At 52.6% G+C, this 15315-nt stretch overlaps 4 protein-coding genes across 4 annotated transcripts; 1 reads left to right on the top strand and 3 right to left on the bottom strand.

Moving 5' to 3' along the window:
* Positions 1–208: 208 nt before the first annotated feature.
* IWZ02DRAFT_60960 (HAD-like domain-containing protein) lies at positions 209–1366 on the bottom strand. The gene is made up of 2 exons (XM_066770960.1): positions 452–1366; positions 209–401 (listed from the first exon to the last, which is right to left on the bottom strand). The coding sequence occupies exons 1-2, from the start codon at positions 1048–1050 to the stop codon at positions 278–280; spliced, it is 723 nt and encodes a 240-aa protein (XP_066620097.1). The 5' UTR covers positions 1051–1366; the 3' UTR covers positions 209–277.
* Positions 1367–1796: 430 nt separating this feature from the next.
* Positions 1797–3804, top strand: IWZ02DRAFT_382878 (amino acid permease/ SLC12A domain-containing protein; the record flags this gene model as incomplete). Its single annotated transcript, XM_066765248.1, has 9 exons — positions 1797–1890; positions 1941–1994; positions 2046–2085; positions 2136–2274; positions 2325–2348; positions 2398–2725; positions 2778–2888; positions 2938–3293; positions 3355–3804. 9 exons carry the CDS (start codon positions 1797–1799, stop codon positions 3802–3804), a joined length of 1596 nt encoding a protein of 531 aa, XP_066620096.1.
* Positions 3805–9495: 5691 nt separating this feature from the next.
* On the bottom strand, positions 9496–11433 carry IWZ02DRAFT_60910 (maintenance of ploidy protein MOB2). Its single transcript, XM_066770958.1, has 3 exons — positions 11063–11433; positions 10311–10495; positions 9496–10202 (listed from the first exon to the last, which is right to left on the bottom strand). Exons 1-3 carry the CDS (start codon positions 11083–11085, stop codon positions 9730–9732), a joined length of 681 nt encoding a protein of 226 aa, XP_066620095.1. The 5' UTR covers positions 11086–11433; the 3' UTR covers positions 9496–9729.
* A 764-nt stretch (positions 11434–12197) lies between these two features.
* On the bottom strand, positions 12198–14364 carry IWZ02DRAFT_435703 (arabinose-proton symporter; the record flags this gene model as incomplete). Its single annotated transcript, XM_066766468.1, has 4 exons — positions 12198–13007; positions 13055–13441; positions 13492–13862; positions 13929–14364. The coding sequence occupies 4 exons, from the start codon at positions 14362–14364 to the stop codon at positions 12198–12200; spliced, it is 2004 nt and encodes a 667-aa protein (XP_066620094.1).
* Positions 14365–15315: the final 951 nt, after the last annotated feature.

Genomic DNA, 15315 nt, shown 5'->3' with positions numbered 1-15315 from the left:
TGTAAAGTAAGGTAGTATAATAATGCATTATAGAGTTATAGTATAGTAAATTCTAGCCTCCTAAAACCTTATATATAAATAAGTTTAAGTTACTCTTAGACGTATTACTAAGGGTGCTACCTTATATGGGTGCTAGCTAGATATAGCTTAGATTAAGCCTTAACACTCTAGAGGCCCTAGGGTTATTTAGTAATCACAACGCCCGAAGCGACACCCGTCTGATTCATGAGATAAGCTGGTGTCCAACTCGCAACCCGCATCAAAACATTCGGTTTGCCTATGACGTTGCCGCTATTATTTTCTCCGCCATCTCTACTGGTGTCTCTGCCATCACGTCCATCTCTCCAAAAATTTCTGTGCAAGGCTCTTTTTCCCAAATGCTGGTGTAAGCGCCCTTGAATCTGGATCATCCGTCAGTGGCAGCTGCAAAAGTAGTCCAAGGTCTTCTCACCCCACTGTCCTTGCAGCAGAGACGTCCCACATGTGTGCGGCCGCGAACCACTTCTCTCCCTCACCTAGCATCTTCAATGCCGGCTCATAGGCTTTGGGATCCGGCTTGCCAATTCCGCTCTGATCGCAGCTGAGGAGATTGGCCTCTGGCAACTCCAATCCCGCCGCTTTGAAATAGCCCCCCACTCTGCGCTTGTCTCCAGCGGTCAAAGCCCAAACCTCGAACCCCGCGTCCCTTAGCTTCTTGAAAGTTTCGTGGATACCGGGGCGCATTTCCAATCGGTCGTACGCGTCCATGAGCACCTGGAGATCAGCGTCTGTCGCAAACTTGCGCGGCTCGGGAATGCCGGCCTGGTAGAGCATGCGGTAAAACAATGCGCCTTGGACGTCGGAAAACACCTTGTAGCGGCCGCTGAGGGAGAGGTAGGTGTACTCGCGCTCTGCAGCTTCCATCCATGCGAATGCGAATAGCTGGGGCTTGATGCCATACTCGACGAAGCGGGGGCCCAGGTGCGAAGCAATGGCATCAAACCAGACCTGGTACGAGACGCAAGTGCCGACGACGTCGAAAACGACGTGCTTCTTGGTTGTTCCAGCCATTGGGATCGTAGAATATCCTTTGGCCGATTGATGGGGTTTCGAGGTGCTCGTATCGCTGGAGCCGAAAGAATTGAAAGTTGGAGTGTCACTAAAGTCGAGAGATTGAAATCACAGTCATGGTCTCTGACATATCCGACATCGCTGCAAGCTTGCAGCTCCATTTCGTGTCCACCTTTCGAGATGCAAGCTTCCCCTCACCTCTGTCCATTTCTGAAGCTCTTTCCGCACTTTGGATGCGTGTCGCTCATGTCCGGCGGCTCGCTTGCTCGGCACGTCGTCGTCCGATTGACAAGACAAGGATTCGGTCGCAGATAAGGTTTACCGACACCTCGCGTCCGCAGGCAAAGTGATGATTTTCGAAGAAAAGGTGCGAGTCTGGAGAACAGGCGAACTGACTGTTTGCGAGATCCAAAGCATCCGATAAGGCGAATGGCCTCTGGATGGTGGTTTTCTGTCGAGGTCAGAAGGCTAGCTGCATCAACCTTGGAAGCTTAACCAGGCAAAAATCAAAAATAAGCAGATCGTAAAAATAGTAGATGAATGCCCATGTCCCTCAGCGTTCGTGGTCTCGCCAGCTTGGTTCTCCTTAACACCACTCCCATTGAAATTTGTTCAGTGAGAAGCTGTCATTTGCATCAGAAATGGCACAACCCGGTGCTACGGGGTTCAAAGCTCCACTTCCAACTCACCAAAATGTTTCAGCGGACCTTGAGATCAAGGATGTGGCTGTCGAGACCTCGCAAGTCATGTCGGACTCTGGCGTTGGCTCCGTGCAGCCGTTCCAAGAGGTTGGCTATGCGCGGTCGTTGAAGAGGAGACAGATCATGATGATGGCTTTTGGTAGGGTCCACAGTCAGCCTTCTACACAGCTTTCTGACAAGCGATTCTAGGCGCTGGTATTGGCACGGGCTTGTGGGTTGGCACAGGTAGCGCCTTGGCCAAAGGTGAGAACCGGATCCACGTTGAAGTATTGGGAAAATGCTGACCGAGAAAAGCTGGGCCCGGCGGAATCGCCGTGTCGTATACGATCATGGCGTGAGTCAGGTCCCAAACAATTTCGCAACGGATGACTAATAGCGGCGAAGATGGATCGTGTACCTCATGTACATGTCTATTGGTGAAATGACTGCATACAAACCTGTACACGGTGGCTTTACCCGTCAAGCCGGTGATTACGTCGATCCAGCTCTTGGATTCGCCATTGGAATCAATTTCTGGTTCAACGTGAGTCTAAATCCTGTAGCTTGGTGAATGATTGACCGACCAATTTGTAGTGGGTGATGATTATCCCTGCTGAGGTATAGCAGCTTCTTCCGTCATTTTGAGCAATTACTGACCATTCTCCAGATCACCGCCTGCATTTCCGTCTTACACTATTGGGAAACTTCATACAAGGTTGGGATAGCAGTATGGATCACCATCTTCCTGGTAATCATCGCCTTCATCAACATCTGGCCTGTTAAGCTCTACGGCGAGGTCGAATTTTGGTTCTCGTTCCTCAAGTGTCTTGCCCTTGTTGCCATTATCTTCTTCATGGTAGTCATGACAAGCGGTGGCATCAATGCCACGGGCGGACCCATTGAATTTAGGTATTGGAAGAATCCAGGAGCGTTCGTGAATGGAATCAAAGGAATTGCGACGGCGTTTGTGCAAGCCGGATTCTCGTTCGGTGGAGGTAGGACAGTGTCGTTTTGCGCTACCTGAGGGTACTACTGACCTTTTTGCAGGCGAGCACATTGCTGTCATGGCTGGTGAAGCAAACGACCCTCGCGAAACAGTCAAGAGATCTGTCAGACCGCTCTTCTGGAGAATGTTCACCTTTTTCGTCGTCAACATCTGTAAGTTAGTTCTGATCTATTCCAGAGCTACGCCACTGACTAGCAGTAGGGCTGGTGGGCATGTGTATCCCGTACAACGAGCCTAACCTGATCAACGCGTCTGGCACCATGGCCTCGCCCTTCGTCCTCGCTGTGAGACACTCTGACCTTTACGGACTTGCGCACGCTCTGAACGCTTTCATCCTTATCACTGTCATCTCGTGCGGTATTACTTCTGCGTATATTGCGTCCCGCACGCTCTGTGCACTGTCGGACTTGAACTGGATCCACCCTGTTTTTGGCAAGAAAGACAACCAGGGTCGGCCCTATGTGGCCATGGCAGTCAGCATGGTCCTTGGAGGTGGCTTGTGCTACTTGAACTGTAACAACACGGCTATTGAAGTCTACAACTGGTTCTCCTCTCTTGTAAGTCTTTCCTCTTACCTTTTACCTTGGAAGAGTGGATCGAAGCTGATCCACTTGCTAGGTCGGAATCAGCGGCTTTCTCCAGTGGGGAACCATCTACTGGATGCACATTCGGTTTCGCAAGGGACTCAAAGCCCAGGGCATCAGTGCAAAGTCGCTTCCATTTTACGACATGTTTGCGCCCTGGTCGCAGTACGTGGGACTTTTGGTCATCTTTTTAATCATGGCAGCCGAATTCTACCTCGCAATCTGGCCTTTCGATGCCAAGCCATCTGCAGAGAATTTCTTCGCGACCTACATCGCTGCACCTCTGTTCGTCATTGACTACTTCGCTTACAAATGGTGGTACAAGACGAAGATTATCAGACCGGAAGATATGGACTTTACTGAAGCCTTCCATTTCGATGAGATTGAGAGGCGCCAGCGCGAGGAAGAGGAGCGAAATCCAAAGCCGAAAACGAAGGGCGCCTTGGGATGGGCAAAAAGAGTTTGGCATGCGATTGTTGGTTGACGGAGGACGACTTGCTTGTCTCATATTGTCGGTTGTTCTTTGGCCTAGAAATCGGGTATATCCTCAGCAGTCTCGGTGTTTTTGCGTGGGGTTGACGCTTTCATTCTTGCTCTGGAAAAGTTGAGAAGCGTTGTTGGTTCCCACCAGCGATAATCGTCTGCGGCTTTCTATCCAATTGTAAAATACAATTCAAGCCATGACCAAAGTCCGAGCGGTTCGCTGTAATTGCTCGGACTCATCGAATCCTCAAACTCTTCATGCATAGCACGTGGTGCCTCGGCAGCAACCGTTTGCTGTGTCTAGAAATTGAGAGCGCCACAACGGACAAATGCGAGGTGATTCATCTAGCGAAGGGCAATTCGGGACGTTGTTCCAGGCATTGGTTTGCCCTGCGGGCAAGCTGAGACTCCATAGATGGTATCGAGGACCCATCCTGGAAATTTTCAGTGACCTTGGGAAGACCCCACTTCGTATTCATGGTGGCTGTTGGAACAAGCTTTCATGTTGTTAGTTGGGAGTGGAGTCTGTGGCTGATGAAATGTGACGTGTTCGGTAAACAGGCAGAGCCCTCGCTCCTCTGCCAGGAACGCTCGGAGCGGGCCGAGGACCTAGCTTTCACGTTTCGGCGCTGGCCTATCTCTTTGCTCTTATCTCGACTTTGTCTCTTCCTTTGTGCGGCGTTTTGCTCGTCGATGTTTTGATACCAGCATGGTTGTTGTTGTTGTTGTTGTTGTTGTTGTCGGAAGTCTCCGGGCGACGGAGAGGGGTTGGTAGACGCCTGCTCGCTTCGGCCTTGGGCGCAAAATAATCCACCAGCTGCGGAGCCCGGCACCCAAGCAATCTCAACACCAGCGACCCCAGAATCGGATAAATGGGTAAATCAATTCAAGCTCAAGACGATGGACCTAACGGCGGTGTCGCCATAGGCTCGCTTCGCCCGCCCATTGTCCCATCGTCCATTGTCTTGACGTGCTATCCAGGCCCGTCGATGTTGCTGCATCACAAACCTCTGCATGCCTTGCACGTTCGTCGATAAATGAATGGATCTACCGGCGCCGCGGTTACAGCCGGCCGGTACTCCGTGTCCAACCTCTTCCAAACACCCGCTCCCAGCAACTCATCAACGTCTCGGCCCCACAACAAGCAGACGGATGAAAGGACAGGACAAGATCCGGACCTGGCAGGACTGGTGGAAGCTTGGACTTCTGAAAGCGCCCATGAAAATCTGATATCCAAGCGAGCGGAAAAGGAGCGATATTCAGACGGCAGTGGCGGCAGTACCTGTCAGGCTGCCGGGGAGCCGCTCAGCATAGCACACGGCTTGTGTCCTTGGATGCAGCAGATCAGTTCCAGAAAGCCTCGTCGAAGCTTCTGTTGCATTTGGGCTTGGCCGAGCTGACGGTCTTGGGGGGGATGACGGCGCGCCGAACCACCTCCATTGGCACGGATGAACGCAACGTCGCTGGGCTGGTCTTGGGACAATGCCACTTGGTCCGACTGAAAACCCCCACCACTACACCCACAACCAGCACGCGGACACGCCATCAGCACTACCTCGAGACATGGCGGGGGATTGACCAGGGTCAAGTCCGAAATGATGGGCGCATGCCATCGGCTTTTCGCTGCCCGGATGCACGAGTCGGCTGGTGCATATGGAGGCGTCTGCATCCTTACAGGGTATCCAAAGTTAGAAATCCAATGCCCGCACCGAGCCCCAGGGACTGATATTCGATATACCATTGGCTGCCCATATCGGAGAAACCAGTCGACGCACAGAATAGAAAATGTGCATCTCGCAGCGGGGCCTTTGTTCGTTTTGCGCTCCTTGGCCTCTCATCCACTGATGGACTAAGCTGAAGATCCGGGCGACATGAACCGTGGTTGAGCCCCCACAGCGATACGAACAAGCTCGCCGCTCGATCGTCATAGAAATCGCCGACGTGGGACATTTTTGCGAAGTCGATTCGAACACGAAGGTCGCGGGCATGACCGCTGATTCCACCTAGTTCATGCAGGATCAATGTGCGCAAGGAACCGTGAGTGTGATGGACCAGCATGTTGCTTACAAAAATCCAGTTCAGCAGAATGCTGAAGAATTTATGCGGTTGGTTCAGCTTAATCTGCATTTCTGGAGTTGGCAGAGAGCATTAACTTACAACGGACCAATGAGCATCGCCTGAGCGCGAAGACATCGGATCTTGTCGTTCCGTGTTTTGTCGAAGCACACTTTTGTTGATGTCCCCTGAGCTTGAGCATTTGGAGATTTGGGAATTTTCTCTCGGCGCAGTCTGCTTTCAAATCGTTCAGTAAGTCATATGCAATGTTTGTCACAATCCACACTGCATTTTCATTTCTTACGTCTCTTCGTCCATGACGTAGAGAGAGTGTACCTTGTTGATATTCCCCCGTTTCAACGCCAAGTCTTTGGAAAACCCCTAAAGCAAGCATTGTTTACCCTATGATCCGTCTTTTTGTCATATTTCCAGACGTTACGCCACACAGTAAAAGTAGGAGAATAGCCGTGGAGCATCTGCAGGAAACCTATCTGCGAGCCAAACAAAGTCAGACTTGAGATCCGAAATATCCGACTTTCATCTGTTCAGCTTCTCCTTTTCCGGCGGCCGCTGTCCCGCTCTCGCGCTAGCCATCATCGCCACACTGCTGCACTTGACCCAAAGTCTCAATGTCTCTCCCAAAAAGGCCAAACTTGGCCACCATCAACGTCGCGGCCTACTCTTTTCAGGCAATTTGCGGCACACCCTTCCTCCAGTGGCGGTCGCCGAGGATTAGCAACCATTATGAAATACAGCTTCTAACTCGAATACGCATTGCCGTTGACATCCTTGTTTCTTGATGGTCTTGCCTCCCGCGGCAATCTTCGTTTTCCGCGGAAACGGCTGCAGGGAGCGTCCTAGACCGATCACGCACTGGAAAAATGATCCAGCTGCTGAGTCGTGCTGCTGCTGCCGCGGAGTAGTTGTATCCTATTTCTTTCAGCTCCGCCTTGCGTTGAATCGTCTCCCTCCGTTGCTCCGAGATGGTCTAGATGCGCCGTTCGTTGTGTTGATGCTGCGCACAGTCGGGTACGCGGCTGCTTTTGTGTGGAGGGAGCTGTAAGCTGCAGCAGGCGGAAAATTGGTTGGATGCTGCTGACTTGACGGGCAGGACGCTGCTTTGTGTTTGCGGCTTTGCTCTTGGCTCTGGCCAATCGGTGTATTTTGAGGATACGCTGCTGGAAGCGGCTCCGCATTGCTCGATTGTTGCGATGCCTGCTCTCTGAAGGACGGAAGAGCCGTGATGCATGATGTCATGTATTCAACCTACCACCACATTCTACACTTGAGTCTACACTTGATAGCTCTAGAAGAATCCCTCAGAAGGAATATCTGCTGTCAATGACGTTCCATTTCAAGCAAAACTCTTGCTCAAGCCAGCAATTTTTTAAACTTCTTGATATCCACCCTTGCCGTTCCAGATTTGTTGCTACACTGATGCAGTATTGAAGCCCTACGAAACGCCCTACATCATTCTTACCGGCGCGTTTAACTTTCTCCCCTTGTCATAACGACCATCAGAGAAAATGATGCCATTCTTACGTGTTCAAAGCACTACAGATGAAGACTTCCCCGCGTTTAATTCCTCACAGGTGCCACCGTTGAATACAAGCGCATCTGCCCAATCATATTCCCAACACACACGGCATGAAAACAAGAGGACAAGGAAAAAGAAAAAGAAATAAAAAATACTTCGGCAAGTTCGGCCCTGTCAACAACACGCCAATGAAGAGGAAAGGCATTTTCCTCACAGAGCCATCAGTGATCACTGAACTACCAATCAGACGCTTTCCGTTGTTGTCAGTCGAGTGATGTTTACGGCCGGCCGAACATTGGGACTGAAGACGCAGGGTCTACACCATCTCGTCAACTCATTTGCAAAGCCTGACAGGCAAATCAAAGGCACGTGCCACGGTTCTCAGCCACGAACTACCTACACACTACCATTGCCGCTGATGCTTTCAAGGCGATGATGACGGCATCGGCAACTCACTTCCACCTCTAAAAATCTCATCGCGTCTGCTATCCGGATCCTTCGACCCGAGGTCCCGCGGGATGGATTCAGTATTACGCAAAGTTCCTGCATTTGAAGTTACAACATTGCTGCTCCCCAAGCTGTGTAGTTCTCAACCCGTCTGAACGATCAATCCCTGAATCCATCAAGACAGGAAAATCTTTTGGTCGAAGTAACACGATAGGCACCAGCGGCACCGACTATTTGGGCAACGAGCCGGGGAATGGTATAATCACGGCTGCCCTCTGTTTGGTAGAGTGGCAAAGGAGGGATGGCAGCACTGCTTTTAGCAGTAGACACGATAACAGACAGGCCAACCAGGCCAAGCAATCGATCGACCAGGGCGCGCAGAAGATTGCCTCCATTTCCATCACGATAAACCTGACTGACGCGGAAAGACGAAGACCATCTGGAGTATCCATCCAGATAGCAGGGCGCTGGCTGGGTCTCACTCACAACATAGAAGAACAAATACTACGCAGCGACGTCTGACAGCAAGATGCAAGGTTTCTTAAAAAGCGGCAAAGGGTGAAAGGCTCAAAGTCCACATACATCCAAGTGAGTGCCACCAGCATGATTGCTGGCTTCTTCTTTAGAGAGAGAAAGAATTTTACCTTTTCTTTTACTCTTGTACCTACTTACTATCCACTCACTCTCTCACTCTCTCACTCTGCGCCGCATGCCGTACCGTCGCGGCAGACCTACCTCTCCTCATCCGCGTCGAACTGTGAAACATTGACGAGTATGAGAGGGGGGGGGGGGGGGGGGGGGGGGGGGGCGCATAAACCAGGAAGGGGAAGAAGAACATGCATGCATGTATGTAGTCAGGCTAGGCAGACCGCCAGCGGCAGCGGACAAGTGAACCGGGTCAGTCGGACACCACAAGCCTTTTGGAAGAAGAGAAACTGTTTGTTCACTGCCCCTCACTCCACAACATACTCTACATACTCCACTCCAGACGCAAGAAAGACAACAAACAAACAAACAAAGCGAAAAGGGAAAGAAAGATGGAGCGGATCACACGTACTATACTGTACATACAGGTACCACGCAAGCCCCGCACACACACACACACACACACACACTCACTCACTCATATAGCTACCGCAGCTATAAGCTATAAGCCGCCTATGACCTGACACGCACGCACACACGCACACACGAGTTGTTTGGTTGCCGCAGTGAGGTGAGCTAGCTGAGTGTGAGTGAACTAAGTAAAGAGAGGGAAGGGAGGCAAACGAAGGAAGGAGTACATGCGGTATACCACTAGTCCGAAAGGTGGGAAGGAAGAGGAATACCTAGAAGCATCGTCCCAGTGTCGGTAGATAGATACATGTACACAGATGGTTGCATGCATGCGTGCATGCATGCATGCCAGTTTCGCATACATAAATACGCACGTAAGACGTTGTCGGTCTGAGACTCAAGTGTCAACCGTCAACTCTCGCTCTCCATGCAAGACCACGAAAGGAAAGGAACGAAAGGAGGCGAAAGGTGCGGTGGAAAAGTGAAAGAAGGAGGAGAAACGCCTGGAAGGACCGCATGAGTGACGTACGGTAAGAAAAGAAAGGGAGTGAGTATTCAGATTCAATGGCTCATCGCTGTATCAAAAGCCCAAAAGCAAAAGGAAAGTCGTGAGCCCTTTCTTTCCGCTTGTAGTAGTAGTTGTTGTTGTAGCCCCAACCTAACTCCGCTATCCGCCCATCCATCCGAAAAGACTGATGACGATGATGATGCGTCCGTGTAATGGCATGGGTTTCCGCTTTTTTGCAAAACCCTTATCAGACCAGACCAGCTCCGACACCAGAAAGAGAACGAAAGAAAGAAAAAGAGAAGGAATGAAAGCCAATCAATCAATCAGTCACTCCGCAACATGCTCTCGACAAGATCGCCCAGCGGGCCCCAAAAGTCCCTACTGCCCTGGCTAAGCTGGTGCTCCTCAACAAACAAAACGTAGTGCTTGAAGCTTGTGTTGAGGTGGGGCTCGAGGCCGAGGGCGATGATGACGGGGTAGTGGTGGCAGTAGATGTGGGCGTAGACGCGGTAGAGGCGCTTGAAGAGCTGGCGGATGAGCGACGGGAACTGCTTCGGGAACTCGACGCCCACGCGCGGCGGGAACATGGCTTCGTTGTCCACGTTGCTCTGCACCCACGCCATCAGGTGCTCAATGTACTCGGGCGCCGACATCTTGGTCGGCCGCTTGTAATTTTCCGAGTCTTGCCACAGATACTCGAATTCGTCCGTCGCCTTCATCTCTGGGCAGCTCTGCGGCGAGCAGAATTCCGTTATCGAGCCGTAGATGAGGTTGATTTGGTTGTAAAAGTCGACGACTATGACTCGTGTGTTAGCCTTGTTCGTGGCGTGGCAGTCGGCCTTGTTGCTATAAATATCTCTCTCGTTTTCCAAAAATGGTCGAGAGGGTTTTCGAGTACACTCACCATTGACAGCCAGCCATTCGCCAATGTCTTCGCCCTCGGGCAGCTGCACCGCCTTCCTCAAGCTTCCGCTACCCAGCGTCGCCTCTGCGAATTGCTTGAGCTGCCACGAGCTGGTTCCTCGCTTGCCCTCTTTGGCCCGGAATGCCGCCGTGCCGCCATTGCCCGCGCGAGCAACCTTGCTGTTACTGCTATCATGACGCCCGTTAGCTCTCTGTTTCCCCTTGTAGCGGCTCATGCGAAATTTCGGTTGTGGAGGGTGCTGGATTGGCATGTTTTGTTGGAACCGCGCCGGCGCCGCTGGTGGAGCCGGTGGCCTTCGCGCCCACGCGGCGTGGCTCTTGGGCGGGTCCGGGTACTCCGGGATGTGATGGTGTCCGTTGTAGCCCATGCCGACCTGCGAAGGCGCCAGAAGAGTGTGGACGCTGCTCCGCAGAGCTTGGTCAAACTCCCTCTGCAATGGACTTGTGTATGCGCCGTCGGGCAGAGTTGGCGGGGTAAATCCCAAGTGGGCGCGGTGCCAGTAGGCGTCGTCCCATGAGCCAGCGTCTCGTCGAACCGGCACGTAGTGATGATGTGTCGCCAAAGAGTCGTAGGGGTCCGCGTCCTGCGAACAAAGGTCGTGTGGCAGACATGGAGTGGGCGCCGGGGTTGTAAATGTAAACACGGGCGAGAGCGGCCGCGGTGTTGAGGGAAAGGATGGAGATGGGAAGCGGGAAGAGTGCGAAGGAGACGGAGGGCAGATTTCAGCGTACATTGTTGTGATGAAAGAAGTCATGGCTAAGCAGTCGGAGCCGGTGGAAGGCTTTATGCGCGAAGAAAGCTTCGAAGGTTGTCGGGACTAGGGTTGCAGCAGCATTCCAGAGGTTAGCTTTAGCGTGCAAGGGAATGAAGGGGACGAGGGACGAGGTACCGCCGAAGGGACGCATGCACGGGCGCAAGTCGTGGGACGACGGTGTCTTTTTCTTTTCTTTTCTGAGGAGCAAAGGGAGAGTAGAGGAGCAGCAGGACGGGACGGGTAGAGGACGCAGACAGAGGTGATGGTTGAGGGGGCGGCAGGAAATGATGTTGGTAGAGTCGACGTCGACGGGGGCGTAGGTAGGTAAACAACGCTAGCAGTTGACGTGTGGTGGGGGCAACCTGGCAGGCGATCCGCCCGCACGTGCGCCTCCGCTTTGATGTGCCCCCTGGCATTCCTCTCTCTTCTTCATCGTCTCTTTGTTTGCCTTTTGCCCTTTTGGACCGCGACAGATGGCTCGGCATCGCGTCGGCGTCAAGCCGCGTCAAAACCATGACACAAACGCGTCCTCAGCGCTTCAACCAAGCCTGGTGGCACACGCAAGCATGGGTTTCCGAAGACTGGGCCATGAATGTTCCTTGTCACCGTCCCTTGGTAGCGCTTGATTGCTCTTGAATCTTGATCTTGAAGTAATGGGAGAAGGTTTAAAAGCTTCCGATCCCCGCCAAGTCAGGAGCACGACTGCTTCCAGTCCTATCGCACACCTGTTTGTTCTGTGTGCCACGACTTTTGTCACCAAGCCTCGTTTGGTTCGACAGCCCTTGATTCACCCATCACGTGCAAAGGCATATGTTCTATTGTATGATTATCAATTTGACACTGGCGCGGCCTAGGACTACTAATAATGCAACTGTCCGTCTTCCTTCCAAGCAAATCCCTTCCTGAGCAAGTCCAGCGAGCCGTTCGCAGGACCTGGAGCAGCGAAGGGGGTATCACACGTCGAGGGGAAGAATGACTCAAAAGAAGGATTAGGAGAAGAGAGAACATAAAGGCGAGTGATCGGCCAGCTAAAGAGACGCCGGGCCATCTCCGTCTTCGAGCGGTCCTCTAGCCCGAATAGAGGGAAAAAAGGGAGCCATGTCATCCGGCTGTTACGACCCGCCGGACTCGCTCTTTCGTTCCGCCGCAGTCGCGGTGGGCTTATCCGACGCGGGAGACTCCCGGATCGTGTCATCCTGTCCAAGGTCCTCGGCGTGCGCGGCATCAAGCGGTTCCGTGTCTTCCATCTGATACAAAACTTCGGGCTGCACATTCTGTCTGAAGATGTAGCGCCTGAAGAAATAGAACACCTGGCGACCGCCGTACGCAGCATGCTTGCTGGTCGGCACACTGAACACCTGGTCCAATTCTTCGAGCGTCTTGCCTTTGGTCTCGGGCAAGAAGAACAGCACCAGGAAGAAACCGACGACGTTCCAGGCGGCATACCATCCGAAAGCGCCCTGAGGCTTGAATGCTTTTTGAAGCGAGGGCCACGTAATGGACAAAACGAAGTTGAAGAACCAGGTGGTCGCCGTCGCCAGAGACATACCGTACGCGCGCACATACAGCGGATACGCCTCGGCAGAGTAAGTAAAGGGAACAGGACCTTCACCCGGCGAGTATACGATTCCGAAGAGGTATATACCCAACGCAATCAGGCCAACTCGGACTTTCAGCGAGTCACCTTCCTGGCTGATGAAGAAGCACATGCCCGTAAAGAGGAGGAAGATGGCCATCAATGGGAACGTCGTCAAGAGGAGATTCCGTCGACCGAATGTATCAATCGTGTATATTGCAGGTATGGCGAAGAGGAAATTGATGATACCAAACCCGAGCGAGGCCGCGAGAGCCGACTGTGCGCTAAAACCGGAGTCTTGGAAGATGGACGAGGAGTAGTATGCAATGACATTGACACCACAAAACTTGACAAATCAGTACAGAACGAAGAGCGCAGAAGGGTCGTGCATACCTGCTGCATGAACATGACAATCTCCGAGGCCAGCATAGCCCGGCGGTTGCGCGGAACAGTGATCAGTTCCATCATTTTGCTTTGGCCAATCTTCATATTCTCCTCCGCCTTCAAGAGCTCAGACATGTAAAATTGGTCGCGAGCAGCCTGAATCTTGGAGTAACGGAGGCGGCACATGGCATGATAGGCGGCAGCGTGGCGACCGTTGCTCATGTACCAACGAGGCGACTCTGGACACATGAACACAAAAAAACAGACGACGACGGCCGGCAGCATAGCAGATGCCATCATCAAACGCCAGTTTAGACCAGTTGCTACACTGGTGTCTTTGACGCTGTACAGTGCAAGGTCGGCGACATAACCAAGCATGATGCCAAAGGCAGTCCACTATAAGATGTTAGTCACGTGGCCCTTTTTTTATTTTATTTTTTCCTCACCATTTGCCATTGCATCACCAGAGCACCACGTATAGCTGGCGGTGTGCATTCCGCTGCATATATAGGCACCGTTGCTGACTTGGGACCAATGCCGAATCCAAGGGCAAACCGGGCGACGAACATGTGCCACCAAGTGTTGACGAAACCCTGCCAGAAACAAGCAATTGCCGAGAACAGGCAAGTGATGAAGATGGTGCCGCGACGACCAAACCAGTGGTTGTACGGGACAGTCAGCCAACAGCCTACAAGGGCGCAGCAAAGGTAGGGCGCCGAGTTGGTCAAACCAGTCAACCACGTGGACCGCTCGTCGCCATTGTCAATTCCGAATTGCGGGGTGTAGAAAAGCTGGGCACCGTTGACAACCGTCTCATCTACGACTCGTCAGTATACGCCACCCTTTATGCTTAAGCAAATGCTGGGATCGATCTTGCTCGTACCCATTCCTTGGACAGCCGCGCAAACGGAGCAGCAGATGATGACGATGTAAAGAGTTCGCGGCTGGCTCCACTTGTTGGTGAATTCCTTGTTTAAAATGTCCGTCTCTTGGTCCGACAAAACGTCAGGGCCGAGACGGTCGTACGCGTGGGGATTTTGCGCGAGGACTGCGCCGACTTCAAATGCGCGGATGTCTTCAGGCTCAGCCAAGGCGTGCTGCAGAGCATAGTCACGGCCCTTCTTTTCTAACTGCGCGCGCGTGAAGCCCGCGAGCGGATTGGCCAATTTGGCATTGGCGTTGCGGCGGGCACGCTCAGCAGCAGACATGGCAGCTGTGGAGACGGATACATTGCGCTGGGCTTCGGGCTTGGGATGAATTCCAGCATCCTCGTGGTAGGCGACATCGCCCTCGGACGAGTGCTTCTCGCCAGACGACATAGTTTACGTTCGTAGAGAGTGTACAAGTTCACTGAAAGTCTCGTTCCTGAGGGCATGTCAGCAACTGTGATAGACACAACGTAGACACAACGTAGAAAAGAACACCAAGCACGAGAAAAGCTTCGATGAAAGCGCAAAAGACTTGGCTTTTTCAATCAAAACGGGGAACAATGGTACTTACGACGCGATGCCAGTCAGACCACTCTATGGCCCTTTTCACACAAGTCGTTGTGAGGAGGAATGAGGTGTCAAAAAACATCGACCGTTCAATGGCCTCGTATCGGCGGCGACAACGATCCCCAGTGCTGGCGGACGGCGGTTAGATCGATACCCGGGGAGACGTCTTGGGACAAGTAGAAGGCCGCGGGGAGTGGTCTCATTAAGAGGAGTCAAGCAAAGGCCATGACACGGGGGCTTACTTACAGGAAGGCCAGCCAGGTAACATGGGAACCCGTAGCCATCCTGTGCGCCCTTCTCCACAGACAGACACCCAAAAGCACTCAACCATTTTGCCTGGCAGGCTTGGGGGCCTGGGCTGACAGGGCAGAGGGTGAGCAAGCAGGCAGAGCCCTGGTTGGCTCAAGAAAGCGAAACCCGAGCCCTGGTCAAGGGTCTCTGACGGTTTTGTGGCCGCGTTTGGGGTTAGCGCGTCAGTCTCCGCAAACAGACATCATGGATCGGCCCAGCTTTTGCCCGTTGCGGGGAAAGATGGTTCCGTTTGAGAGGTATAGACCCGGTCCACGTCGTTGCATGGATGAAGCTACGCGTTCATGTCTCTTGGCCATCAAACTCGATACTTCGAGGCGGTCGAATGTTTGTCCCATGGTCGAGCTGCCGCGGTGATAAGATGGGAAAGTCTTGGCCGCAGCTCCGCGTATTGGGAACTCGATGGTTTGGAGATGTATGCAAAATCGCTGACGCCTTCATTGTGGCGATATTGTTTAGCAGCCG

This window comes from Phyllosticta citriasiana, assembly GCF_038021145.1.
Source record: "Phyllosticta citriasiana strain CBS 120426 chromosome Unknown IWZ02scaffold_12, whole genome shotgun sequence".
NCBI lineage: Eukaryota > Fungi > Ascomycota > Dothideomycetes > Botryosphaeriales > Phyllostictaceae > Phyllosticta > Phyllosticta citriasiana.
The sequence above is the reverse complement of the archived record's forward strand: the minus strand, read 5'-3'. Positions and strand labels throughout refer to the sequence as shown.